Below are 27,665 nucleotides of genomic sequence, written 5' to 3'. Positions count from 1 at the left end.
TCTAAAAATAAATACATAAATAAATAAATAAAAGCAACTTCATGATAACATGTTTTCTTTTTGTTTAACTTTTATTTTAGGCTCGGAGGTAGATACGCAGGTTTGTTATATAGGTTAATTGCATGTCACAGGGTTTGGTGTGCAGATTATTTCATCACCCAGGTAATAACCATAGTACCTGATGGGAAATTTTTTGATCTTCTCCCTCCTCTCACACTCCACTCTCAAATAGGCCCTGGTGTCTGTTGCTCCCTTCTTTGTGTCCATGTGATCTTAATGTTCAGCTCCCACTTACAAGTGAGAACATGTTGTATTTGGTATTTGGTTTTCTGTTCCTGCATTAATTCACTTAGAATAATGGCCTCCAGCTCCATCCATGTTGCTGTGAAGGACATGATCTCATTCTTTTTGTGGCTGCATACTATTCCATGGTGCATATGTGCCACATTTTCTTTATCCAGATATCATGCTTTCAAAACAGGTATGAATGACTTTTGTTTTGGAGCAGTGTTAAACCAGTTCCATTAAAAATATCATGAAGCATGCAGAAAGGAGATGTCTACAATACCGGGGTGTGCACACTACAATATGTGAGAACAAATATGTTGAAGTAGCTATGAAGTCCTAAATATTATTTCCTATTAACTAGAGAGACATCACTTCATTTTTGACCCAACAGAGAAAACAAAAATATATAAACAAGCCCTGATGACCCTATCACCTACTATAAGCTTTCTAAGCAGCAGCAGATCAATTCTTGCTTCTCTACAGAGTCTATTTAGCATGATCAATAAATCTGGGAACATAATGTAGATTCCAATTTGCTTCTAGAAGTTTTCTACCCTCAATTAAACTGTCCCTTCTCCCAACAGGTTACTATTAAAGTGAGGAGATTCAAACATAAGGCTTTAACAATGCTCTTTTAAGGTTGATTTGCCAAAAACAGAAGCAAAGGTTTATTGATGATGCAATGATTGAGAGACAATTATTTTTTTTTTATATTCACATGGAACTAAAATAACACTTTGAGGCTAGGGGATTTTCATCCTTTCTTTTAACTCTAATGATATCCTTATTGGGTTATGTATAAATTTAGTCAACCAGGTGGCGGGGGTGCAGGTGTTCCTTAGACCCCAGGGCATGTATTGGCTAAACTTTTCTAAGAAAATCAGGGAAAGCACAAACATTATTGAAATAAAATAATTGAGCTGACCATACCTAAATTGCTTAGAGTGTTCTGACTTTTGGTCATGCGTTTTAAATAATACAAAGAAAAGGTACATTATGACACTGTATTCTCTGCTCGTTTCATTCACCATGATTATAACACACATCATCAGAAAGGCATTTTCACACTGTGAGGACGAGTTTTCAGTGGCTATCTATATTCTCTCATCCACAACCAAGGACAATAATTTAGGAGCTGAGGGTTTGGTGTAAAGAGGTGTAACTAATTAATACGGATTTAATATCTGTGCTCTTCAATATACGTATACTTTGGTACCATTTGATTTGGTAAATTTTATCTTTGCAAATGAGTGCTAGAATCCAACCGATCACCAAAATAATCACTCCCGGTGATAACCACTTTTCCCACGAATGAAGGCTGACCTTGTCCACTGGCCTTGCTGAACATGTTAGGAAATCACTAGACAAAGTGTTTCTTAAATGTTGTAAAAACAGTTCTTCATCTGATTTGCCTTTCATTCTTCTTTTCTTAAATATGAAGGCCCTCCGATGTGTATAAAATTTTTGCTTTTAGCCTAACTAGAATTTAATTAGTAACTTTAAAATTCTGTTTTAGCATGTTTCTGTTCTATTTCTTCTTTAAAATGATCCTTCTCTCTAAGCAATACAGTCAGCCTTAAATTCTGTGGGGGAAAATATAAGAGTCCTTTAGTTTAACAATACTGAAGTTAAGTGATTATACATTTCTTTTTTAAAAGCAACAAAAGATTCCTAAGGCACAAGGTTACATGTGGCTTTTCCTTGTAACCTGAAACTTTCTGAAGCATTGATTTCTGAATCTAGGATTCATTTTAGTTTTCATTTGTGTATCTATACCAACATCGTTAAAAAATTTTAGGGCTTTTGGTATATTTTTACTCCTTACATGTTAAGATTTTCTCTACCTTTAACTTGCCTAATTTAGTATCAAAAATATTTAACTGAAACTCCAAGTATTTAATAAAAAATTAAATTAAAAGTCTATAAATTTCTAAAATTGTCCACCAAGAGAAGCCATCACATTCAAGAAGAAAATCAAATGGCTTGTCTCTTAAGACACAACATGGAGATTAATTCTTTACCTAAGGTCTCCATTCTGAAAATAACATTCTGATTTACATTTGTACTCAAGAAACAAGTTTAAAAAACAAAACAACCTCCCTTTTTCTTTATATATTTGTTCACATTCCCAGAGCTGACTCAGGGTGTCCTGGATTCTGGTCTTTCTAGTGAAGACATTGACTTGGAATCTGTGGTCCAGGGAAACCCATCTTAGGAGGAGATAGATAGACTCTACCCTGAGCAATTTAGGAAATCACTATGCCAACAGGAAAACATTTTCAAAGGGAAAAATAAGTAATAGGCCTGGAAGGAAAATTTTTCCTGAGCAACTGTGATCTCCTCACAAAAGGAAAATTTGCTTTTCAAGGAGAAATAACAACATACATATGATTGTGCAGGAAGAATGTGAACCTAGATGTTTTGTTCCATCAAGCATTCATAATGTGAATCTAAATGCATATCTATTGTAGAAGTTAGTTTTCTTGGAGTTTAGAGGATTAGCTCCCAAACTTTAAATATAGTTTAAAGATGGATGAAGCAGATCAACTTGGCTGTCATTGAGAAAACAAACAACAGGATTGTTCCATATACCCCAGGTTATATGTATGTGTGCACATGTGTGTGCACTACACTTAATGTATGTGGAAAGATGAATCTATCCTGCTTATCTAAAAAAACATTAGTTTGAGCAGACTTCATTTTATTTAGAGTCTGTTTAATAGCAATAAATAATTAAATACCATGCACTAGATAAACAATTAGCCTTTGCAAGTCTGAAATGAGTCACACTTTACAGCTGGCTCACGTATATGGCAGGCAACAATTCAGGTATGTTGCCTTGGGGACAACTCAGAACAAGCATTCCAGCATGGGAGGAAAAAGGAATCTCATATTCTCCTTTTGAAGAATCCAGATCTATACTCCGGAGACAGCACAGCTTGTATTCCAGTGTTTTCCATTTATACTGAAATTCTAAGCTACAGGAAAATAACATGCAGATGTGCTGTTTGTGATTTGAAGAGTTTGTGTGTGTGTGTGTGTGTGCGCGTTTGTGTGTGTGTGCCAGAGTCTATGGTCAGTATAATGACCATATTTAAAAAGTATAAGCATTATATTTTCCACAAACTATCACTTATTCATAACAATTAAAAATAAGGCATGGGGCAATAAATACCAGCACCTCCAAAGTACTCACTTCTTTAATTCAAAATCAAAACAGTAAGTGCTTGTATCTTTGATACTCTTCAACTAACATTAGCCCTCTAACCAGCACCCAAAGCTGTCCTCACAGCACATGCGCAAGTGTTCAGCTACAGATGGTAACTAAGGGCACCTGGAGAACCTGAAGAGCCTTCTGCATCATCCTAGGGAAACCCTTAATGAACCGTAATTTAAAATTTTTGAATTTTCTCATTGTATTTAGTGACTTGAAAATCAGTAAACTGTATTAAACTGAATATTTTATTTTATCCAGAAAAACTTAACCAAATAGGACACAACAAATGGATGGCTTCTGGTAAGGAGAAGTGGGTTTCTTTGTGTGTGTGTGTGGGTGGGGGGATAAATTTTACAAACATTCTTAACTCATCAGTGAATCCACTAGTGAAAGAGACAAATCCTAAATGCTTCTTGAGTGGTCTGAGAGTTAGCACCTCCCCCAAGGGTCAGCAGCTGGCTCCCTGGTCTTCAGCATGCACAGGCTCCCTATTAGTGCACTCACAATTAGTCCAGGGTACTTTTTAAAGGTTTGTTTTGTTTTGCTTGCAAATAAGAAATGCAGCACAGGCCGGGCACGGTGGCTCACGCCTGTAATCCCAGCATTTTGGGAGGCCGAGGCGGGTAGATCACGAGGTCGGGAGATGGAGACTATCCTGGCAAACACGGTGAAACCCCGTCTCTACTAAAAGTACAAAAAATTAGCAGGGCATGGTGGCAGGTGCCTTTAGTCCCAGCTACTTGGGAGGCTGAGGCAGGAGAATGGCGTGAACCCGGGAGGCGGAGCTTGCAGTGAGCCAAGATTGCACCACTGCACTCCAGCCTGGGCAACAGAGCGAGACTTTGTCTCAAAAAAAAAAAAAAAAAAAAAAAAAAAGAAGAAGAAAAAGAAATGCAGAACATGAAATTTCAGACAGAGACTCAGTGCAATACAAATGACCAGGATTAGACACACACACTATTCAATAATTGAAATATATTTCATGGTATAAGAACTAAAAATATTGTTTTTATATTTTTTCCAAATGTCTTTTCAAAGAGTGGTAGTTATAAATATCAGCCATTACTTTGTGGAAGAAATCTTTAATCAATTTCAAAAGTTACCTGCTGTTTTTAAAATTCATACTATAAGTCGGCTGAGTTCACCTCTTTACTCCTTCACAAATGCCTGTCTTGTGCTTTTCTGGTAATACTTTAACTTTATTAAATGTTATTACTTGGGTTATAAGCAGTTATATCAAGATATAAATTTATAAAGCAACACATTTTCAATACCAACCATCGATGTCAACTTATTCCATAATAGCACATTCCATCAAATTAAACTGCAAAAGATTTCCCACATTTGTTTTACATTCTATATGTATGGCTTATGAACAGAAATTTTAATGAATTCCAGCTGGTTTGAATATGCCGGCCAACTCTTATATAACAGATTCTTTTCAATTCTTATTGTATTCAATGAGGCCCATTTTAAGTGGGCCACCTGGTAGGATGAAGCACTAATATATCTCCATAGAAAAAATGAGAAAACAAATCACCCAGCTAAATGTAAGACCATCTTCTCAAACTACATGACTACTATATTTCTAATATAAGTGAGAAATAGTTCTAATCTTTTGGAAAAGTTGAATTAAAATTTAAACAAACTAGCAACTCTATGAACGATTAAATTGCTCATCGATCTATATGACAATATTAGAATAACTTCCACCATTCCTGTGTGTTGCCTGGTTTCACAAAGCTATTGTACACATTTCGGCCACCCCCTGCATTCCCCACACCCGCCTGCTTCCATCCAGCTGGAAGACATCAAGGGCACAGAAGCCAAGGGAAATGTTGACCCCACCCTCCTCCATCCATTTTAAGGCACCTTCAAAGCCAGAACACTGATCTAGTTCAGTTTCGTCAACAAAGCCAGCCATACTGCTATTTGAGACTCCAGTTTGGGGTTTTTGTAACTGCACATTAACATAAGAGCTTTGAGTTTTAGTCAAAAATTTCAGCTGCACTGAATTTCATCAGATTGCTCTACCCTTTCTGCAGAAGAGTCCTCATTATTAAATCTTCAAAATCCTTACTCTCAGTGTGGGAGCTCTTTCCTTATAATGTCAACCTCTCTGAACTAGCCAATAACCAACCCTGAAGGATAGAATGCTTCCCTTCCCAAAAGTCAAAACAGAACAGCCATTATGGTGGTGCAAATGCACATTTTCCCCTAAATTTGCACACCCCATATAATTCATGCACTGTAACAGATGACAGTCATTCTAGCATGCACAGCAACACTATTGTCAAGACATGCAGGAGCGGAGCAGGGGCTGGGGGCACAGAAGAGCTGCAAGAGGACAAATAACTTACTTTGTTGTTCCCCTGTGTGTGTAGCCGCAAGGAAAAGAAAGAGAAATATGTTAAACAGAAATTTATTTTAAATTTATGAGGGTTTTTTTCTTCTTTCTCTGGATATTAAAAAAATAAAATGATGAGGTTTTTCTTGCTAGAGCGAAATCAAAGCAAATGACTTAACTATTCACTGACATCTCATACATACACATACAGCATCCGGAGCTCATGGACAAGTCAGAGAATCCACATAGGTTACATGAAATCATACGTTTATAACAGCGGAAAATTATGACAGTTCCCCCTTTCTTTCTATTTGGAATACTTGGGGTATGGGAACATGGCCAGAAAGAATTGGTTTGAATCAGTAATAAGTGAACTGTTAGCATGAAAGGCAGAGCATTTTGTGTGCCGGCTTGCCCTTTCCTGACAGCTCCTCCTCCAACATGCCAAGCAGTGGAAAATTTCATCAGCCAGTGCATTTTTAAACAAACACTGCATCCTTGGTTTCAAAGAAGGTGGAAAAAAGAAAAAAAAAAGAAGGAAAAGAGAGCAGAGGAAAGGAGTGGGTGGTTCTGGGGAGACAGGGTAAGCAGACCAAGTTACGACCTCCATCTGGACCATTCCTTTATTTTGTAAATTATGAGTTTTGCCTTAGGTTGGCATGGGAAGCAAGGACTGTATAGTGGGGATGCTGCCAAAACAAACATGAGTCCACACTCAAGAAATGGGTCTGGAAAGGTTAGTCACAAAAATGTAGTCATTTCTAAAAGCGACTCTCTGGGTAAAGACACAGAACTGCGAGCAGCAGGCGGCAGGGCAAATGGCTCTCCTGTTTCAACCCTGAGCTGCAAGAGTATGATTTATATCAAACAATTTAACTCACATATGGCCTAAAAAAATAAGACGGTGATTCATTACTCCCGGGGCAGCCCAAGTCCTCACAAGGTCAGATCCTGTGGGGGAGACGTGATGGGATATGGGCCGGGAACAGATCTGAACTCTTCTCACAAGGGGCCCAGAAGGAATTTCTCGCTGAGACACAGGGTGGAAGAGAGCTGTGAGTAAAGTGTGTGCATCTGTGGAGACCTAGAACCGGGTGGAGTCACAGGTCTGGCTGCAGATCTGGCATTTAGTTTTAAGTTGAGGATGCGGAGGGGGAAATAATATATACAGATATTTTCTGGAGAGCAATAAGGTAATGATCCCAGGAGAGTTTGTTTTCTGGAGAACAATGCCAATTCATGATCTAGGCAAATGCCCAATCCAGGGACCATCATATTTAATAAAGAAAACGTAAATTTAAAGATACTGATAAAGTAGTGAAGAGAAGTTTCTTGGCATTGTGAGTTGCTATGATATAACCGTTAACACACTGGCTTATCTGAGACATAAATAATGGCATAAGAATGAATGAAGGGAAAAAAGAGTCCTTTTTAAAAATGATGCCAACTGTTCAATAAGGCAATAAAGATCCCCACTAGGAATTTTACCAGGAATAAAAGTCTATTTTAGAGAATAATGGGACCCTGGTTCTCCAAAGAAGTGCAATATTGCTGAAAATACCTCAAACAGATGGAGTTTATTGCATTCCACAGCAGTGCAGCTTTTGATCTACCAAATAAGTTTCAGGAGTTCAACCAAGTATTTTTGCACGTTAGGGAATGACTGGCTTCCCCACTCGATGGCAGATGGTTCTGTTTGTAGTGGCAACAATGATGTCACAGAGTAGGAGGCCTTAATCCTTAAATACAAGAAACACACAAGCGGAGGACGTGGTGTGGCTTGGCCATTTCTTGTTTCATTCAATCATTTCCCAACTGTCTATTCTGAGAGAGGCGTAACAGTCATGAATGGTGAAATGTAAATGCTTTATAATTCCCTTCACTGCTCTGTGTGGCAGCAATTTATGTTTAGATCCCTGAAAGCACTTCATTGAAGAAAAACTAAGACTCTTCAGAATTGGTCATGCAGCTCTTCTAAGTTCTGCTAAAAATGCTAAGAACAAAGTTATGTGTTGGGTGCTAAGTACCGGGCATTTTAAGTCTTGCATTATTAGACTGCTGAAAAAATGCAAATGAGGGGTCATCACCACTTTAATAAATATGTATGCAGGTCTGTGGCCATTCCTCTTCTTCTCCTACAATAACGCAGAGACTTTTTCTCCTGTTATTTGACACAGAGAAAAATTCACTTTCAGAGTTTGTCCAAGAGGAATTTCTGACGTTTCAAAAGGACTGCATTGTAAAGTGGTTTCAATCTGCAAAGCAGACCTAAGAGCATGAGTTATGGCTGGGAGAGTCCTGAGTTCAGAAGGAATGGTGAAGTTCCAGCGTGATTCACTTCCTGCCATCATTTTTAATCTCTTAAGAAAAATACACGATAGGGGAAGACCACTTATATATACAGCTAATAAAACCTCTTTAAAAGCTCTGAGGTGTCAGACTTAGTAAATATGCAAAACTGGATTTGCACCAAATTTGTTTCCGGGACATTGTTTCAGACTTCCTACCAGTAAGCGGGCATCTGAGAGCAGGCTTGTGAATTCTCAGCTCCTGACAGCCTCTCTGCTCACTCCTGACTGACTGATGGAGGCTGGCCTGTCCCCACAGAGTGCATCAGATCTCCCTTTAAACAACTCAGCTTGCTTAGCCAATAGATGGGAAATTCTCCTTCACACATCCAAATCCCATTGATAGTTTCCTAAGAGAAGGGAAGTAATACTTAATTGGGAATTACAGCTTCATGGACACAATGATTTTAAATAATAAAAAGATCATTGTTCCACTCCCACTTATGAGTAAGAACATGCAGTGTTTGGTTTTCTGTTGTTGTGTTAGTTTGCTGAGAATGAAGGTTTCCAGCTTCATCCATGTCCCTGCAAACAACATGAACTCATCCTTTTTTATGGCTGCATAGTATTCCATCGTGTATATGTGCTACATTTTCTTTATCCAGTCTATCATTGATGGGCATTTGGGTTGGTCCCAAGTCTTTGCTTTTGTGAACAGTGTTGCAATAAACATATGTGTACATGTATCTTTATAGTAGAATTTTGGGTATATGTCCAGTAATGGGATTGCTGGGTCAAATAGTATTTCTGGTTCTAGATCCTTGAGGAATCGCCACACTATCTTCCACAATGGTTGAACTAATTTACACTCCCACCAACAGTGTAAACAAGGAGGGGAACATCACACACTGGGGCCTATCGGGGGGTGGGGGGCTAGGGGAGGGATAGCATTAGGAGAAATACCTAATGTAGATGACTAGTTGATGGGTACAGCAAATCACCACGGCACATATATACCTATGTAACAAACCTGCACGTTCTGCACATGTATCCCAGAACTTAAAGTGTAATAAATAAATAAATAAATAAAGGCTATGAGACATTGAACACATTCATCCAGTTGAAGGCACTGAACTAGTTGTGATGCAGAAGAACCTCCATTTAATCCTATAAAATCACTCTGAGGAAGGCATTAAGTTGAGTTTAGAGAAGAATCAACAATTGGAAGGTTAAGTAAGTTGCCTGAGCCACATGGCTAGTAAATGGTGGGCTAAGGCTTCAACTGTGAGTGGATTTGACTGGAAGTCTACCTCATTCCATGGCACACATTATGTTTCAAGGAATTTAAATTTGGAATTCTTTCATGTTTTATATAATTTAAATATTGTAAGCCAACAAAACTGTGCCAGAAAAGTCATGTTTGTTTGTTATATCATGTTCTTTAGATATTTAATCAAATTCACATTTATTTATAATCACATATGTAGGAAAAATTTATGTACATGTGTCAATAAAATAATCCTTTAAAAGTTGTCTAATCGTAGCCTCTTATGACTGATACACAAACACACACACACAATACAGATTGATTATATTTCAGTCTCATCTGTGAAAATAACTATTAATGAATTACATTAGAGACATCTTTACTTTGAAACTGGATAACGTCCTACATATTTTCTTAATGATATCAAATTTTACAATGGTTGTAATTTCAATTTAGTGACCACAGAAAATAGAAATGGAAAAAATAAAATTCTGCTAAATCCAAATTCAGATTTAAATACAGTTTTAAAATATTGTGGCTGCTCAGAAATATCAGGTGACTGGTAGAATGCTAAGTCTGTGACTCAGAGGAAGTTATGTGTAAATTTACAGAGCAAGTCAGTAGCCTGAATCCAGGACTCCTCATTTAGAGCTATAGATGCCACTACTCAGACAAAAATTCTACATTTTGCTTTGGATCCAGAAAGATGAAAGAGAGTAAAAGTAATTAGAAAATCCATATGGAAAAATAGTAGGGCTGTTGTATTTTGTACAGATATCCACTGTAGTTCTTATCATATTGTAGAGCATTTATTTGCATCTTTCTCTTTCACTAGGCTTAGAATTCCTATTAAGTAGGAATCATCTTTTTAATCTTTGAATCTGTAGAGTCCACTTTAATAGTGATGGATGAAGGGAAAGAAAGAAGGGAGGAAAGGGGATGGAAGGGAAGGAAAGAAAGAAAATTTTGGAAAACCCCAAGATAAATAACTTAAGAGACAAAAGAAACAGGGGAGCAGAAGATTTTGATTTGAGTGACATAAAACTATTTCATTACTTGGACGTGATGAATAAAAATATATATGAGAATGTTATTTTTTAAAGTATGCATATATAACCTTACTAGAAAATAAGATCTGTCTAAAACAGCATTTCATTCAAATTTGGGTTATGGTTATTAATCTAATGATGTCAAACTTACACAATTTTTTAAAATGATCTATATAGAGATTTCTTTCCAGTCAAAATAGAAGTATCTTGTACAGAAAGCAGAACTTTCTAAGTTTAGACTCATGTCCATGCATGACACATAAATGTTTCATTATTAGGGTAGCAACTGACTGATTTGTAGACTCAATGGTTTATTGATATGAAAGCAAAATCATACTACTTAGACATTCTAAAAATTTACATAGACAAAGGCATCTGTTATTAGGTTATTCTAAATTAGGAATAACTACCTAAAAATAATTTCCTTCCCCCAAATATAAGTGATGTTCACAAAATAGAAACTTCAGATAAGCATTCTAGTTAATTTCATCAGTTAGCTGCCATTTAAATATCTGAAAGTTAAGCAATTATGTAATATAACCTGTAGGACTACATGGTGCATAAGAAATGCAAATATTGTTTATGATAAAAACTGAGAAAAGGCAACATCATTGCATACTGCTAAATTTAATTTCCTGTGTTGCCTTTGGTATGTACTAAAAGTTCCTTTGTCTTGATCTTCTAAGCAATTATACCAAATATGTGTTTACAAACAAATAAAAATGATATAAAAAGAATCAAAACAGATTATGTAGTGAGATTTGCTTAAAATTCAGTATTCTAATTAAAAATAGAAAATATTTATTTGTCTTTTTGATGTAGAGCTATGAATACATAAAAATCCAGCCAGTTTACTGGGAGATGAATAACTGATTTTCTAGGACAGTTTTTCCCTCATAAGAGACTCATTATAAGTTTTTGTTTTTGTTTTTGAGACAGGGTATCATTCTGTCACCCAGGCTGGAGTGAGGTGGCATGAACACTGTAGTCTGGACCTCCCAGGCTCAAGCAATCCTTCTCTCCCTCGTAGCTGGGATCACAGGTGTGTGCCACCATGCCTGGCTAAGCATTATTTTTGTTTAAATAGCAGACTTGTCTAGTGCATTTAAAAGAGGTTTAATTTACAAAATCATGACTTAACAAAACATTTTCACAAACATTATAGTTGCATGTTAAGGCAGACACACGCATGCGTGCACACACACACACTGACAAATAAGCATACAAGCATATTTGGAAGAGAGAAAATAATAAAGCGTTTATAATCTCACTGGGCTATATGGTAATATTCACAGTATTTCAACCTTCCCCTAGCTGTTAAAGAAAGTCGTTTTGATGAAAATGTTCATAATAAGAATCATAATAATTATAATTATAGATGAAAATGTAGTGCTTACTTGTACCTGCCCTGTTCAATGCTTTCCCTGCAATATCTCATTTAATCCTATCAACCGCCCTGTAAAAGACTACTGTTATCTTCATCTCAGAAACGAGAATCTTGAAATGCGGAAAGGCTAGGTAACCTGCCCAAGACCTCACAGCTTGAAGGAAGCACCTGGAATGTAAATATAGGTGGTGTGACACAACACCCCATGCTTGAACCCACATGCTTTACTACCTCTCATCATTTCCAACCATAATGAGCTTTTAAATACATAAATCTTATGTCACTAAGTGACTTGAAACCTAGTAGTGACTTCCATCTCACTCAGAATAAATTTCAAAAGACTCGCCCCTTCCTTCAAGGTCTACATCACCTGCTCCCTGATCCCTTTCTTCGTTAACCAACTACCACCTTTGTCTTCCCTCACAGTGTTCCAGACACACTGGCCTTGGTGCTCCTCTAAGACACTGAGCTTGGTTTCGCACTGGCTATCCTCTGCCAAGAGTGCTCTTCTTCAGACTTCCAGATCCTGTACTCCCTCCCTTCTTTAAAGAGCCTGCTCAAATGTCAACTCTTCGAAGAGGCCTTCCCTCATCACCTTGACTAAAATAAAGCTCACCTGCCCCTTACTCTCACTGTCTGTCCCTTTAACTTACTTAACATTTTATAGAACTTATCGCTATCTTAAATAATGGTGCACAATTATTATTATTCACTCCCTTGTTTAATGTCTGCTTCAGCGTGGGCAGAACTTTATTGCTATTGTTCACCTCTGTATCGCCAGTGCCAGGAATGGCAGCTGGCAAAAAGCATATGCTCCAAAGGTTTGTGTGGAATGAATTAATAAAAAAATAGGTATATGTACATTTTTAATATAGAACATTTGTAAAATTAAACACACTACCATCAATGGATAGGCAAGAGTAATAAGTAATAGAGGTAAAAACAAAAGTAAAAGTGGTACTGTGATGTTTAATGACTTCTCACATGTAGTATTGAGTGGTACATATCTATGCAAGTATCTATGCATGTAACACAAGAACAACTCGACAACAATCATGAAAATCATATATGAATGCTTCTGGACTCCTGGCTATTGACAGGAAAGCATCTAGTTTAACTTCCACTTGGAGGGCACAAAGCATATTGTGGGAAGTTCATAGTTTTAGGTGCCAAACAGGTATAGGATGACAAGTATAGCATGGAATGGCGTAAAGAGGTCTATGTGTGAGTTAAAATAACAGCAAAGAGGATGACATTTTGGTGCAAGTCCTCAATCCTGTATCCCTGAAACTCTGTTAAATTTTAATATAACCCCAGAGATGTGGTCAGCCCTGAAACCCCCCTAGAAATACCTTAATTGTCCTATGTTTCACCCGTATCTCAGACTTTCTCTTGAAAAGACTCTCTCCCTATTTTGAACCTGAAAAGGACCCAACTCATGCATGATCATTCCTATAAACTGATCGAGAACCAAGTAGGCACCTCAGGAGTTAAGCTGAAGTAAATCCCCAAGGCTTAGTGTCAGTACTTTAGTTCCGGGGAGAAACCTGGACAATCTAGAGATTCAGGAGGAAGCAGCAAGTGGAGAGGTCCACTCAGTGGCAGAGTCTGTTTAATGGCGGGTGTACATATGTTGGGTGGGACTTCTGTTTAAATTTAGACTAGACTGTGTAATATTACATTTTCCAAAGAACACAAAGAAAAGGTCTGTTTATTAACTTGAATGAGAGAAGTGTCTTAAAGACACGTGAAGCATATTAATAAAGATAAGTGGAAAAAGGAATATATTTCTTTTTGTTCTTTCACACTCATGAGGACATTAAACAGAATTTGCACACAGATATAATTATGGATACAGGAAATACAGACATAATGAAAGGGGATAGATTTTTATTAAAATGAGTATATTTTAAGCAAGTCAAAATGTTGCTGTTATGACTGATGATATACTGATTGTATTAATACCATGATAAGTATGAAATAGCATATAGAGAAAAACGAAATTTTAAAATAAAACAAAAAACTTTGCATTGGGCTGAGACTGCATATATTGTGTTTTATGGCTGAGGAGGACATTTTCTTTAACAAATATACTGATTAACTTCTTCAAATAGAAATCTAATAAAGAAAAAGCATTGTTAAAAAATATAAAAAGAGTAAACGAAGTATCAGTTAAAAGTGTGATGAATTAATTAAGTCAGTAAGAAAACTAGTTTCTCTAGTATATGGTATGTAGGATTAATATTTTCTTAAGCATAGCTAATAATAATTTTTAAATAAGAGATAGATCCAACTTACTACTGATTTATCAGGATAGACCCCCGCTCTTAGCAGAGATGCCTTCCAGCTGTCGACATCCTCCTGGGAATCACATGCCAGCTCAAGGAAGCGATAGTCTTTGTATACATTCCTGGAGTTAAAAAAAAATCATGCTTTTAGTTTGAACCAAATTCAAAGTCATTTTATGTTGCTGTAGACGATGATGATATAAGTGACAATCCAAACGGACAGTTTCTGACAGTCGCTGGAGGAAAACAAAAACAACTCTTACTTTAAAATAGTTAGTGAATTTCTACATGTATTTACAATATAATTTTTTTAAAAAATCACATTACAAAGCTCAGAGTTATCTGTACTGCTACAAAATTAAAAAGTAAATACAAATGTATTAAATATTTTACACTGGGTGTGAACTGATTGGAACTTGTGCTGTGGGGAAGGAATTGCTATCGCTCAGCAGCTAGATCAATTCTCTGAAGATATTTTACGAGTCTAAATGACTAAATAGCTCATAAAACTTTAAGATGCATGGCAATAATCTTATAAACCTAAAAGACAATGCCAGATGCAAAACAGAAATGCTCATTAAATTGTGAAAAGGAAAGACTAATAACTACTGTTTAATAGGGTGAGGTGCCAGTGAAGTGCATATTTATAACTGGGACAGTATTTTCCCTTTACATTTCTTTTCCTGATAATACATAAAATGCAATATATGCCCATTTTTAAATATTTGGAAAGTAGAGAAAAGAATTAAAATGGTAACAATTATCCAGTTTCCACAGCCTAGAGATAACCTTCTTTTCTTTTTTTAATTTAAGATTATTATTATTATTATACTTTAAGTTCTAGGGTACATGTGCACAATGTGCAGGTTTGTTACATAGGTACACATATGCCATGTTGGTTTGCTGCACCCATTAACTCGTCATTTACATTAGGTATTTCTCCTCATGCTATCCCTCCCCCAGCCCCCACCTTATGACAGGCCCTGGTGTGTGATGTTCCCCGCCCTGTGTCCAAGTATTCCATTGATCAGTTCCTACCTATGAGTGAGAACATGTGGTGTTTGGTTTTCTGTCCTTGTGATAATTTGCTCAGATTGATGGTTTCCAGCTTCATCCATGTCCTTGCAAATGACATGAACTCATCCTTTTTTATGGCTGCATAGTATTCTATGGTGTATATGTGCCACATTTTCTTAATCCAGTCTGTCACTGATGGACATTTGGGTTGGTTCCAAGTCTTTGCTATTCTGAACAGTGCTGCAATAAACATATGTGTGCATGTGTCTTTATAGCAGCATGATTTATAATCCTTTGGGTATATACCCAGTAATGGGATGGCTGGGTCAAATGGTATTTTTAGTTCTAGATCCTTGAGGAATCGCCATACTGTCTTCCACAATGGTTGAACTAGTTTACACTCCCACCAAGGGTGTAAAAGCATTCCTATTTCTCCACAACCTCTCCAGTATCTGTGTTTCCTGACTTTATTGATCACCATTCTAACTGGTGTGAGGTGGTATCTCATTGCCTCATGACCAGTGATGATGAGCATTTTTTTCATGTGTCTGCATAAATGTCTTCTTTTGAGAAAGATCTGTTCATATGCTTTGCCCACTTTTTGATGGGGTTGTTTTTTTCTTAAACTTGTTTAAGTTCTTTGTAGATTCTGGATATTAGCCCTTTGCCAGACGGGTAGATTGCAAAATTTTTCTCCCATTCTGTAGGTTGCCTGTTCAGTATGATGGTAGTTTCTTTTGTAGTACAGAAGCTCTTTAGTTTAATTAGATCCCATTTGTCAATTTTGACTTTTGTGACCATTGCTTTTGGTGTTTTAGTCATGAAGCCCTTACCTATGCCTATGTCCTGAATGGTATTGCCTAGGTTTTCTTTTAGGGTTTTTATGGTTTTAGGTCTAACATTTAAGTATTTAATCCATTTTGAATTAAGTTTTGTATAAGGTATAAGGAAGGGATCCAGTTTCAGCTTTCCACATATGGCTAGCCAGTTTTCCCAGCACCATTTATTAAATAGGGTGTACCTTCCACATTGCTTGTTTTGGTCAGGTTTGTCGAAGATCAAGTGGTTGTAGATGTGCTGTGTTATTACTGAGGTCTCTGTTCTGTTCCATTGGTCTATATATCTGTTTGGTACCAGTACCATGCTGTTTCGGTTACTGTAGTCTTGTAGTATAGTTTGAAGTCAGGTAACGTGATGCCTCTAGCTTTGTTCTTTTGGCATAGGATTGTCTTGGCGATGAGGGGTCTTTTTTGGTTCCATATGAACTTTAAAGTGTTTTTCTCCAATTCTGTGAAGAAAGTCATTGGTAGCTTGATGGGGATGGCATTGAATCTATAAACTATCTTGGGCAGTATGGCCATTTTCACAATATTGATTCTCCCTATCCATGAGCATGGAATGTTCTTCCATTTGTTTGTGTCCTCTTTTATTTTGTTGAGCAGTGGTTTGTAGTTCTCTTTGAAGAGGTCCTTCACATCCCTTGTAAGTTGGATTCCTAGGTATTTTATTCTCTTTGAAGTAATTGTGAATGGGAGTTCCCTCTTGATTTGGCTCTCTGTTTGTTTGTTATTGGTGTATAGGTATGCTTGTGATTGATTTTGTATCCTGAGACTTTGCTGAAGTTGCTTATCAGCTTAAGGAGATTTTGGGCTGAGATGATGGGGTTTTCTGAATATACAATCATGTCATCTACAAACAGGGACAATTTGACCTCCTCTTTTCCTAACTGAATACCCTTTATTTCTTTCTCTTGCCTGATTGCCCTAGCCAGAACTTCCAACACTATGTTGAATAGGAGTGGTGAGAGAGGGCATCCCTGTCTTCTGCCAGTTTTCAAAGGGAATGCTTCTAGTTTTTGCCCATTCACTATGATACTGGCTGTGGGTTTGTCATAAATAGCTCTTACTATTTTGAGATACGTGCCATCAATACCTAGTTAATTGAGAATTTTTAGCATGAAGGGCTGTTGAATTTTGTCAAAGGCCTTTTCTACATCTATTGAGATAATCATGTGTTTTTTGTCTTTGGTTCTGTTTTTGTGACGAATTATGTTTCTGATTTGTGTGTGCTGAACCGGCCTTGCATCCCACGGTGAAGCCGACTTGATTGTGGTGAATAAGCTTTTTGATGTGCTGCTGGATTTGGTTTGCCAGTATTTTATTGAGGATTTTCACATCGATGTTCATCAGGGATATTGGTCTAAAATTCTCCTTTTGTTGTTGTGCCTCTGCCAGGCTTTGGTATAAGGATGATGCTGGACTCATAAAATGAGTTTGGGAGGATTCCCTCTTTTTCTATTGATTGGAATAGTTTCAGAAAGAATGGTACCAGCTCCTATTTGTACCTCTGGTAGAATTCGGTTATGAATCCGTCTGGTTCTGGACTTTTTTTTATAGTTGGCAGGCTATTGATTATTACCTCAATTTCAGAGTCTGTTATTGGTCTATTCAGAGATTCAACTTCTTCCTGGTTTAGTCTTAGGAGGGTATATGTGTTCAGGAATTTATCCATTTTTTCTAGATTTTTTAGTTTATTTGCATAGAGGTGTTTAAAGTATTCTCTGATGGTACTTTGTATTTCTGTGGGTCAGTGGTGATATCTCCTTTGTCATTTTTTATTGTGTCTATTTGATTCTTCTCTCTTTTCTTCTTTATTAGTCTTGCTAGTGGTCTATTAATTTTGTTGATCTTTTCAAAAAACCAGCTCCTGGATTCATTTTTTTTGAAGGGTATTTTGTGTCTCTATCTCCTTCAGTTCTGCTCTGATCTTAGTTATTTCTTGCCTTCTGCTAGCTTTTGAATTTCTTTGCTTTTGCTTCTCTAGTTCTTTTAATTGTGATGTTAGGGTGTCAATTTTAGATCTTTTCTGCTTTCTCTTGTGGGCATTTAGTGCTACAAATTTCCCTCTACACACTCCCTTAAATGTGTCCCAGAGATTCTGGTACATTTTGTCTTTGGTCTCATTGGTTTCAAAGAATATCTTTATTTCTGCTTTCATTTTGTTATTTACACAGTAGTCATTCAGGAGCAGGTTGTTCAGTTCAAGTAGTTGTGTGGTTTTCAGTGAGTTTCTAAATCCTGAATTCTAGTTTGATTGCACTGCGGTCTGAGAGACATTTTGTTGTGATTTCTGTTCTTTTACATTTGCTAAGGAGTGCCTTGCTTCCAACCATGTGGTCAATTTTGGAATAAGTGTGATGTGGTGATGAGAAGAATGTATATTCTGCTGATTTGGGGTGGAGAGTTCTGTAGATGTCTATTAGATCCACTTGGTGCAGAGCTGAGTTCAAGTCCTGGATATCCTTGTTAACCTTCTGTCTCATTGATCTGTCTAACATTGACAGTGGGGTGTTGGTCTCCCATTATTATTGTGTAGTAGTCTAAGTCTCTTTGTAGGTCTCTAAGGACTTGCTTTACAAATCTGGGTGCTCCTGTATTGGGTGCATATATATTTAGGATAGTTAGCTCTACTTGTTGAATTGAACCCTTTACTATTATGTAACAGCCTTCTTTGTCTCTTTTGATCTTTGTTGGTTTAAAGTCTGTTTTATCAGAGACTAGGATTGCAACTCCTGCTTTTTTTGGCTTTCCATTTGCCTGGTAGATCTTCCTCCATCCTTTTATTTTGAGCCTATGTGTGTCTCTGCACATGAGATTGGTCTCCTGCATACAGCACATTGATGGGTCTTGACTCTTTATCCAATTTGCCAGGCTGTGTCTTTTAGTTGGGGCATTTAGACCATTTACATTTAAGGTTAATATTGTTATGTGTGACTCTGATCCTGACATTATGATGTTAGCTGGTTATTTTGCCAGTTAGTTGATGCAGTTTCTTCCTAGCATCAGTGGTCTTTACAATTTGGCATGTTTTTGCAGTGTCTGGTACCAGTTGTTCCTTTCCATGTTTAGCACTTCCTTCAGGAGCTCTTGTAAGTCAGGCCTGGTGGTGACAAAATCTGTCAGCATTTGCTTGTCTGTAAAGGATTTTATTTCTCCTTCACTTATGAATCTTAGTTTGGCTGGATATTAAATTCTTGGTTGAAAATTCTTTTCTTTAAGAATGTTGAATATTGGCCCCCGCTTTCTTCTGGCTTGTAGGGTTTCTACTGAGAGATCCGCTGTTAGTCTGATGGGCTTCCCTTTGTGGGTAACCTGACCTTTCTCTCTGGCTGCCCTTAATATTTTTTCCTTTTTTTCAACCTTGGTGAATCTGACAATTATGTGTCTTGGGCTTGCTCTTCTCGAGGAATATCTTTGTGGTGTTCTCTGTATTTCCTGAATTTGAATGTTGGCTTGCCTCGCTAGCTGGGGAAGTTCTCCTGGATAATATCCTGAAGAATGTTTTCCAACCTGGTTCCATTCTCCCGTCACTTTCAGGTACACCAATCAAACGTATCTTTGGTCTTTTCACATAGTCCTATATTTCTTGGAGGCTTTGTTCATTTCTTTTTACTCTTTTTCTCTAAAGTTCTCTTGTCGCTTTATTTCTTTAATTTGATCATCCATCACTAATACCCTTTCTTCCACTTTATTGAATTGGCTACTAAAGATTGTGCATGTATCACGTGGCTCTTGTGCCATGGTTTTCAGCTCCATCAGATCATTTAAGGTCTCTTCTACACTGTTTATTCTAGTTAGCCATTCATCTAACCTTTTTTCAAGGTTTTTAGCTTCCTTGCAATGGGTTAGAACATGCTCCTTTTGCTCGGAGAAGTTTGTTATTACCGACTTTCTGAAGCCTACTTCTGTCAACCCATCAAAGTCATTCTCTGTCCAGCTCTGTTCCGTTGCTGGCGATGAGCTGTGATCCTTTGGAGGAGAAAAGGCACTCAGTTTTTTAGAATTTTCAACTTTTCTGCTCTCGTTTCTCCCGAGCTTTGTGGTTTTATCTCCCTTTGGTCTTTGATGTTGGTAACCTAAAGATGGGGTTTGGGTGTAGATGTCCTTTTTGTTGATGTTGATGCTATTCCTTTCTGTTTGTTAGTTTTCCTTCTAACAGTCAGGTCCCTCAGCTGCCGGTCTGCTGGAGTTTGCTGGAGGTCCACTCCAGACCCTGTTTGCCTGGGTATCACTGGTGGAGGCTGCAGAACAGCAAATATTGCTGCCCGATCCTTCCTCTGGAATCTTCATCCCAGAGGGGCACCTGCCTGTATGAAGTGTCAGTCGGCCACTACTGGGAGGTGTGTCCCAGTTAGGCTACATGGGGGTCAGGGACCCACTTGAGGAGGCAGTCTGTCCATTCTCAGAGCTGAAATGCTTTGCTGGGAGAACCACTGCTCTCTTCAGAGCTGTCAGACAGGGACATTTAAGTCTTCAGAAGTTTCTGTTGCCTTTTGTTCAGCTATGCCCTGTCCCCAGAGGTGGAGTCAATGGAGGTAGCAGGCCTTGCTGAGCTGTGGTTGGCTGCGCCTAGTTCGAGCTTCCCAGCTGCTTTGTTTATCTACTCAAGCCTCAGCAATGGGGGACGCCCCTCCCCCTGCCAGGCTGCTGCCTGGCGAGTTGATTTCAGACTGCTGTGCTAGCTGTGAGCAAGGTTCTGTGGGTGTGGGACCCGCTGAGCCAGGTGCAGGATATAATCTCCTGGTGTGCCATTTGCTAAGACCATTGGAAAAGCACAGTATTTAGGCAGGAATGTCCCATTTTTCCAGGTACAGTCTGTCACGCTTTCTCTTGGCTAGGAAAGGGAAATCCGCCAACCCCAGGTGAGGCAGTGCCCTGCCCTGCTTCGGCTCGCCCGCCGTGGGCTGCACCCACTGTCCAACCAGTCCCAGTGAGATGAACCAGGTACCTCAGTTGGAAATGCAGAAATCACCCGTCTTCTGCGTCAATCATGCTGGGAGCTGCAGACCAGAGCTGTTATTATTCGGCCATCTTGGAACAGGACCATAACCTTATTTTCTTATACCCTTTCGTTGTACCTATTTTTCAGATAGTTGAGGTTCTATTTCTCTCCCTCCCACCCTCCATTCCTCTCTCGTTCTCTATTATCTTGTGTCATGCTTTTTCACTTACTGTTATATCATGGTCATTTACTTATATCATTAAATTTTTATAAATATTAGATTATAGTAGCATAATATTCATTCATATAAAGGTATGATGATTTAACCTTCTCCTAATATTAGATAATTAAATACTTTTCCTTTTTGGTTTGCTGTCATAAATAATACTTAAATATTTTCATCCATGAGCATTTGTCGCATTTATGACTATTATTTCCTGAAGATGGATTCCTATAAAAAGAGTTACTGGATCTAAAGTTTTTTGTTTTTGTTTTTTGTTAGAGACGGGATATCTCTCTGTTGGCTGAGCTGGAGTGCAGTGGCACAGTCATAGCTCACTGTAGCCTCAAAATCCTGGGCTCAAGTGATCCTTCCACCTCAGCCTCCCATGTAGCTGGGACTACAGGCACATGCCACCACACCCAACTAATTTTTCTACTTTTAGTAGAGACAAGGTCTCACTGTGTTGCCCAAGCTGGTCATGAACTCCTGGACTCAAGCTATCCTCCTGCCCCGACCTCCTAAAGTGCTGGAATTACAGGAGTGACCCACCATTCCCAGTCTAAAGTTATGATCATTCTTAAAAAGAAACTCCCAATTACCTTTCCAGAAAAGATAGTCCAATTTAGACACACTAGCAGTATACAAGATTAACAAGCTTTCTTCTCCCTTATTCTCCCCCAAAGTTTGTTCAGTTATGCCTAAGAGCCTCCATCTCCACCTAAACTCAGAAGGCCCATGTGTTTACATCTGTCTAGACGTTCCCCAGAGTCATACTGCCTATTGACTTCTGCTTTTGAGTATTACCAAGGAACCTTGAAGTGAGAAACTGAACAGGTGATTTACAACTTGATCTTCTTCCAATGTTCACATTTTAGTGGTGTAATTCAGATACTTTAGGGGTATTTTGGACGCCTTTCACTCTTTATCACCTGTCTTCTATTTTACTACCTAAAAGTATCCTCTTTAAATTGTTATTATAATCACCTCTCTTTTGGACTATTATTATACAATAGCCTCCTCATTGGTCTCCCAGCATCCCATGGCCTCTTTTAACTTGCTGTCTGATTTTTATAGTTTTATATCTTACATTTAAGTCTTTAATCCATCTTGAGTTAATTTTTTTATATGGTGATAGGTAAATGTCCAGCTTTGTTCTTTTGCATATGACTAGCCAATTATCCCAGTACCATCTATTGAAAAGGGAGTCCTTTCCCCATTGCTTATTTTCGTCAACTTTGTCAAAGATCAGATGGTTGTAGGTGGGGAACTTTAGAAGAAAATCTAGAAAATACCTTCCTGGACTTGATCTTGGCAAGAACTTATGACTAAATACTCAAAAGCAATTACAACAAAAATAAAAATTGACAAGAGGGACCTAATTAAACAAAAGATCTTCTAGACAGCAAAAGAAACTATCAATAGTATAAACAGACAACCTACAGAACGGGAGAAAATATTTACAAACTATGCATCTAACAAAGGTCTAATATCCAGAATTTATAAGGAACTTAAATAATTCAGTAAGTGAAAAATAACCCCACTAAAAAGTAGGCAAAGGACATGAACAGACACTTATCAAAAGAAGACATACAAGCAACCAAAAAACATGAAAAAATGCTCAACATTACTAATCATCAGAGTAATGCAAATCAAAACCATGACGAGGCACCATCTCACACCAGTCAGAATGACTACGACTAAAAAGCCAAAAAACAACAGATGTTGGTGAGGCTGAGGAGAAAGGTGAACACTTATATGCTGTTGGTAGGAATGTAAGTTAGTTTAGCCACTGTGGAAAGCAGTTTGTAGATTTCTCAAAGAACTAAAAACAGAACTACCATTTGACCCAGCAATTCCATTACTGGGTATGTATACCCAAAGGAAAAGAAATTGTTCTGCCAAAAAGACATATGTGTCTGTATGCTCATTGCAGCATTCTTCCTAATAGCAAAGACATTGAATCAACCTAGGTGTCTGTTAATGGTGGACTGGATAAAGAAAATGTGGTACATATACACGATGGAATACTATGCAACCATAAAAAGAACAAAGTTATGTCCTTTGCAACAACATGGATGGAGCTGGAGGCCATTATCCTAATAATATTAATGCACAAACAGAAAACCAAATACTGCATGTTCTCACTTAAATTGGGAGCTAAACATTGGGTACATATAGATATAAAGTTGGGAACAGTAGACACTGGGGATTACCAGATGGGGAAGGGAAAAGGGAGGAAGGGTTGAAAAACCACCTACTGGATACTATGCTCACCACATGGGTAATGAGATCATTTGTACACCAAACCTCAGCATCATGTGATATACTCATGTAACAAACATGCACATATAAAATAAAATAAAATAAAATAAGTTGATGTTAAATATATAAGTCAATTTGTTATCTGCACTAAATCCTCATGATCTTCTGAAGTAAGACACTCCGATGGCTACCTGCTATTAGGAAAAAGGCCACACTCCCTATTATGGCCCACAAATCCCCCAGGGTCTGGCAGTCATTATGTTCCTCTTCAGTTTCTTTGACACTTTGCTCTTTCTGTGCCAGCCACCTTGGTCTTCTTTAGTTCCTCCAGTGTGTCAGATGTGCCACGCTTACTTCCAGTGCTTTTGAATATGCTGCTCTCTGCCTGCAGCTGTCTTTCCATCTCTCTTTGCACAGTTAATTCCTACTCTTTCTTGGGATTTCAACTCAGTCATCACTTTGTCAGGCATCACTTCCCTGACAGTCCTACCAGGCCAGCTCCTCTGTCATACATTTCTCCCCTTTGTATTATATTTACCTTTCCTTTGTAGCACTCAACACAGTTGTGATTTCAGAATTATGCATGTGTTTTTCTTTTTATCCTTCTTTCTTTCTTTCTCTTTCTTTCTTTCCTTCTTTCTTTCTTTTCTTTCTTTCTTTCTTTTTTTTCTTTCTTTCCTTCCTTCTTTTTTTCTTTCTCTCTTGCTTTTATATTTAGTTATTTATTTTGATTAATGTCTACCTTCTCAACTAGCCCATAAACTCCAACAGAATGAGGAATGTATCATTTTTATATTCAACATTATATCCCCTGGGGATTCTGGGAAGATGATGGCTTAGGAGTGTTCCATTTCCTCTCCACTTCTTACTCACTTCAAACAGGTCCTCTTTTCTCAAGTCAAGCAGATACTGGGAGTGGTACTCAGGTAGACAGGGTGTGAGCAAGACATCTGTTGTTGCACTTTCTAGCTTTAGGACAAGAACCAACAAACATCAGATTCTTGGCTGAGCTGTCTTTGATGACTGCAGGACCTTTGAGTGGGCCTGATCCTCTGGTCCTAAGAAGGTGTGGAGGGGCTAAGTTTTTCTACTTTAATGCAGAAGGCTCCCCCGAGTCTCCCATAGCAGTGCCTATTACTGGCCCATGACAATTGAGACATCTGTGCCTCCCACACTTGTGGGATCAGCCCACTTAAAGCATCCAGCAGTTGGACTTGTGCCACAATGAACAAATGAAAATTAAAGGATACCTAAAGAAGCTAACAGTCAGAGAGGGAAAGAATGAGGAAAGCAATTACAGCAGTCCGTCAATGAAGGAGAACCTTTGGGGGAAGCAGAAGACAGAAGAAAATAACGACTTGAAGAGGCACGTGAACAGCATTAAAAAAGACTTCCTAGAACTAAAAAGTCAGTTTTAAATTAAAACACTGAGTAGATAAATAGCAAGAAAGGCTGATCAGTGTTGAGACTAGAATTAGCAGCTTTGAAGATCTAATAGAAGTGGAAAAATATGAAAAGACAGAAATGTTGAGGGTGTGGAGGAAAGACCCAGAACGTCTAACTTGTGAACAACAGGGGCTCCAGAAAACAAGAAGAGGAAGATAGAAGGAGAAAAACAATTATAAAAGACATATTTTCTTAAAAAGAAACTTTCCCTGAGATTTAGAAAGATATAAATATGTACATCAAAAGTACAATCAGGTGGAATTAATGAGAAAAGATACAACTGAGGCATATGAAGTTCTAATAAAAAAGAAGTATAAAAGAAAATGTGAGAAACATACTCCCAGATAAACCTTGTATGACAGAAGGAACCAAAAGTAAAAATTATTTAGAAAGCAATAAAGATATAAACACTTCTTATCCCAAAGAGCAAAGGCTGTAGGAAAATGTATAACCTTAAATATGCTCATCATTTAGAAAAGAAGGTTGGTATTCATCTAGATAAATTATAAAATGATTTTTAAAAAACAAAATAAACCAACAGAGAGAATTAACACAGATTAAAGCCAAAATTAAGGAAATAGGAAATATAAAAATAACAGAGGTTAAGGACATCCACAAGTATTTTCCCTTTACCAGTAGATAATACACTTACAATCCTAATTAAGGGGGAAAATGAGAAAACAAAAGTATACAAGATTGCAAATGAGAAACAATAGGACAATAACCACAAATATAGAAGAGGTTGAAAAACTTTAAATATTATTTGCAACCCTACAGCAAAAAATTAAGAATCTGGAATAAATTAACAATATCTTTAAAAATACAAATTACCAAAATTAACTCAAGAAGAATTGAAAAATCCAAGTGTTAGTATTTAACAAAACACTACCAAAATTAATAAGTTGCTTTTTTTTTTTTTTTTTTGTGATGGAGTTTTACTCTGTTGCCCAGGCTGGAGTGCATGATCTTGGCTCATAGGAGCCTCCGCCTCCCAGGTTCAAACAATTCTCCTGCCTCAGCCTCCCAAGTAGCTGGGATTACAGGAACGCCCCACCAGGCCCAGCTAAGTTTTGCATCTTTAGTCTAGATGGGATTTCACATTGTTGGCTAGGCTAGTCTCGAACTCCTGACCTCAGGTGATCTGCCTGCCTTGGCCTCCCAAAGTGCTAGGATTACAGGTGTGAGCCACTGTGCCCAGCCAAGATGCTATGTTTAAAAGGTTAACATTAACTGCAAGACGAATATATACAAATCAATTGCTTTTCTCAATACTACCAATAACTTGGGAAATGGGAAAAGACTCCATTCACATTAGGAGCAAAGCCTTTAAAATACATAGAAATGAATTTTTTTTAACTAAGGAAATGATAATATCTTATTGAATAGCATGAAACAAGACCCTAATAATTGGAAAGGGAGGTGTGGCATCACCAGGATGGTGGAAAAGAAGGTCACCTGCTAATATACCCCTGTACAGTCAGAAGTCTCTTTTGCGAGCCTCAGTGTTCAGGTAGGAGTTTGTGAAACATTGATGAAGACCTAGACAAAAGAGGGTTGTTTTGAGAGTATAGAATGACAGCGAGGTGACTAATCTACCAAGCTTGCTCCCACGTTCAAACCTGGAAATGACCCAGTCGCCCAAGGGGTTTGGCTAGTCCATTTGGTCTTTGAGCCTGCAAGCAAAATCATCTGCCAAGGGATCCAGAAGGAATCACACAACTAGTGCTTTGGTGGAGAGACTTGTCTGAATGCTGGCATCATCTTGGCAGTGAATTGAATGTTGCCCTGTGGCTCTGCTCCAACCCCTCTAATAAATTAAAAAGGATATCTGGATGACTTGATTTGATTACACTATACCCCAAGGTCTCACAAAGTGATCAGCACTAGTACGTATTCAACAGATATTTATTGAGTAATGAATCTCATACGCATAAATATTGACTGTCATCTTTAAAGTATGTTTGCTAATTTTATAACTTAAAAGTGATTCTCCATCAATGCTTTAATACTTTTGCTTACTAAGGACTTTTGAGCATTTTAGTATGTTTATAGAAATGAAGTTGTTTGTTCTGATTTCATTACATATTGTATAAAATATAATACAATATTTGTGTACAGTATTTCAAAGTCTTTTCACTTATTCTTCGCATTTGCCTGACCTATCTTTGTTTCCTTTTTTACTTTTTACCCATTTGTTTTACTTTTTTTAAAGTCCTGTTATAAATGTCAACAGTATAATTGGATTTTGGTTTTAATCCCAATCAGAAAATCATCATCTTTGATTAGGAAAGTTTCAATCGTGTTTATTTCTTGCCATGACTGTATGCTTAGCCTTAGTTTTATCATTTGGAGATACGATTTGCTTTCTTAAAATGCCCTTGACTGTTTCTTTTGTTTTGTTGACAAATAAGCTGACTTTTTGGCTTCTATATTTTTTGGCAGTTATCTTTCAGTTTTTAAAATCATTCTTGAATTCATTTTTGTATATATGTATATGTATGTGTGTGTGTATATATATACACACACACATACACACACACACACACACACACACACAAATTCAGGAATACACAAATAATCTCTGACTTCTTGAAGAATTTGGAAGCTTTTACTTTCTGCCGCTTTCTTCATGACATTTACTAATCTATCTAGAAATACTGACATATTATTTCTGAATTATTTCACATCTTTTCCTTCTTTTAATTGTATTCAATTTTGTTATATTTAAGGATTTATTAGATGGAACTCTACATATTTATCTTGAATAAATATTTATCATCAGGCATCTTCTACCTGGACTTCCCC

At 37.6% G+C, this 27,665-nt stretch overlaps 1 protein-coding gene across 6 annotated transcripts in view; it reads right to left on the bottom strand.

Moving 5' to 3' along the window:
- The window catches only part of DNM3 (dynamin 3), a 563,268-nt gene that overhangs the window by 91,319 nt on the left and 444,284 nt on the right, over positions 1 to 27,665 (bottom strand). For all 6 annotated transcript variants that reach the window (XM_028850447.2, XM_077999966.1, XM_015124070.3 and 3 more), the window contains one exon: positions 14,142 to 14,253. In XM_028850447.2, coding sequence (XP_028706280.1) covers positions 14,142 to 14,253 — 112 coding nt within the window. The remainder of the gene's footprint in view (positions 1 to 14,141; positions 14,254 to 27,665) is intronic.

Source organism: Macaca mulatta, chromosome 1, assembly GCF_049350105.2.
Source record: "Macaca mulatta isolate MMU2019108-1 chromosome 1, T2T-MMU8v2.0, whole genome shotgun sequence".
Classification (NCBI taxonomy): Eukaryota; Metazoa; Chordata; class Mammalia; order Primates; family Cercopithecidae; genus Macaca; species Macaca mulatta.
Note: the sequence above shows the minus strand (reverse complement) of the source record. Positions and strands in the feature narration are given on the sequence as shown.